Source organism: Formica exsecta, unplaced genomic scaffold (genome assembly GCF_003651465.1).
Source record: "Formica exsecta isolate Colony F162 unplaced genomic scaffold, ASM365146v1 scaffold18, whole genome shotgun sequence".
NCBI classification, from domain to species: domain Eukaryota; kingdom Metazoa; phylum Arthropoda; class Insecta; order Hymenoptera; family Formicidae; genus Formica; species Formica exsecta.
In genome coordinates this window covers 11,985-12,867 of record NW_021849113.1, presented here as the reverse complement: position 1 = coordinate 12,867, position 883 = coordinate 11,985, and the positions used below count along the sequence as shown (strand labels likewise).

Genomic DNA, 883 nt, shown 5'->3' with positions numbered 1-883 from the left:
TCCCTAAAGATTTGTTTATTTTAAATATTCACCAAAATCTTTAAAATTAAGGTGACATATGTAATGATTGAGTTAAATAAAAAATACTCATAGCACATTAATATCTTTTTTGGTTGATCAGAATAAAGGATACGGTTTCTGTGAGCGGATCCAAATTTCTAAAATAAAAAACTTTATAATGATCATCAATATAATGAATTGTGTTTAAATCGTTCAATTGAATTTTAGGTTAAAAAGGATAGATTTTTTGAGAAATTACTTACACGTTATTAAATCTGAATAAATCGTTGCATGTAAAAGGCCTGAGCGTCGTCATTTTTAAATGTTGTAAAAGAATGGATTTGCTTTATTCACTTTTCGAGATAATACAGTCAAAACCGATCAAAATGTGACAGTCGCATTCGACTGGTTCGACAACAAACCGATATATACAAGTCGCCATGTCGCTATATGTATATGTATATACCAGAAGATATATCTAACAGATATTCATATATACAGGGTGTCCGGTAAAGATTGTGCCAACGCTCGTGAGCGGCTAGAGCACAGTAAACTGAACAGAAAAGTCCTGTAACATTTTTTTATATAACGCGTAATAAAGGAATTATTATTGAGTAAAATCTGGTCAATTAGCGCCGATTTTTAGCCGGACGCACGTCGGTGAGCCGCCCGCCTGATAGTATGCGGCGGCGCACACTTCACAGCGCGGGGCTCACTGACGTGCGCCCGGCTAAAGGTTGGCGCTGATTGGCCAGAATTTACTCAATAATAATTCCTTTATTACGCGTTATATAAAAAAATGTTACAGGACTTTTCTGTCCAGTTTACTGTGCTGTAGTCGCTCACGAGCGTTGGCACAATCTTTACCGGACACCCTGTATAT

General features: G+C 36.4%; 1 protein-coding gene across 2 annotated transcripts in view; it reads right to left on the bottom strand.

Annotated features, from left to right (window-relative positions):
- The window catches only part of LOC115233624 (N-alpha-acetyltransferase 20), a 1,853-nt gene extending 1,115 nt beyond the window's left edge, over nt 1-738 (bottom strand). Inside the window, exons 1-2 of one of the 2 annotated variants that reach the window (XM_029804159.1) lie at nt 264-738; nt 134-158 (exon numbers count right to left, since the gene is read on the bottom strand). In XM_029804159.1, coding sequence (XP_029660019.1) covers nt 134-158; nt 264-316 — 78 coding nt within the window. In that variant the 5' untranslated portion in view covers nt 317-738. Of the gene's footprint in view, nt 1-133; nt 172-263 lie in introns of both variants that reach the window. The other variant, XM_029804160.1, reaches the window with a different exon arrangement.
- Nucleotides 739-883: the final 145 nt, after the last annotated feature.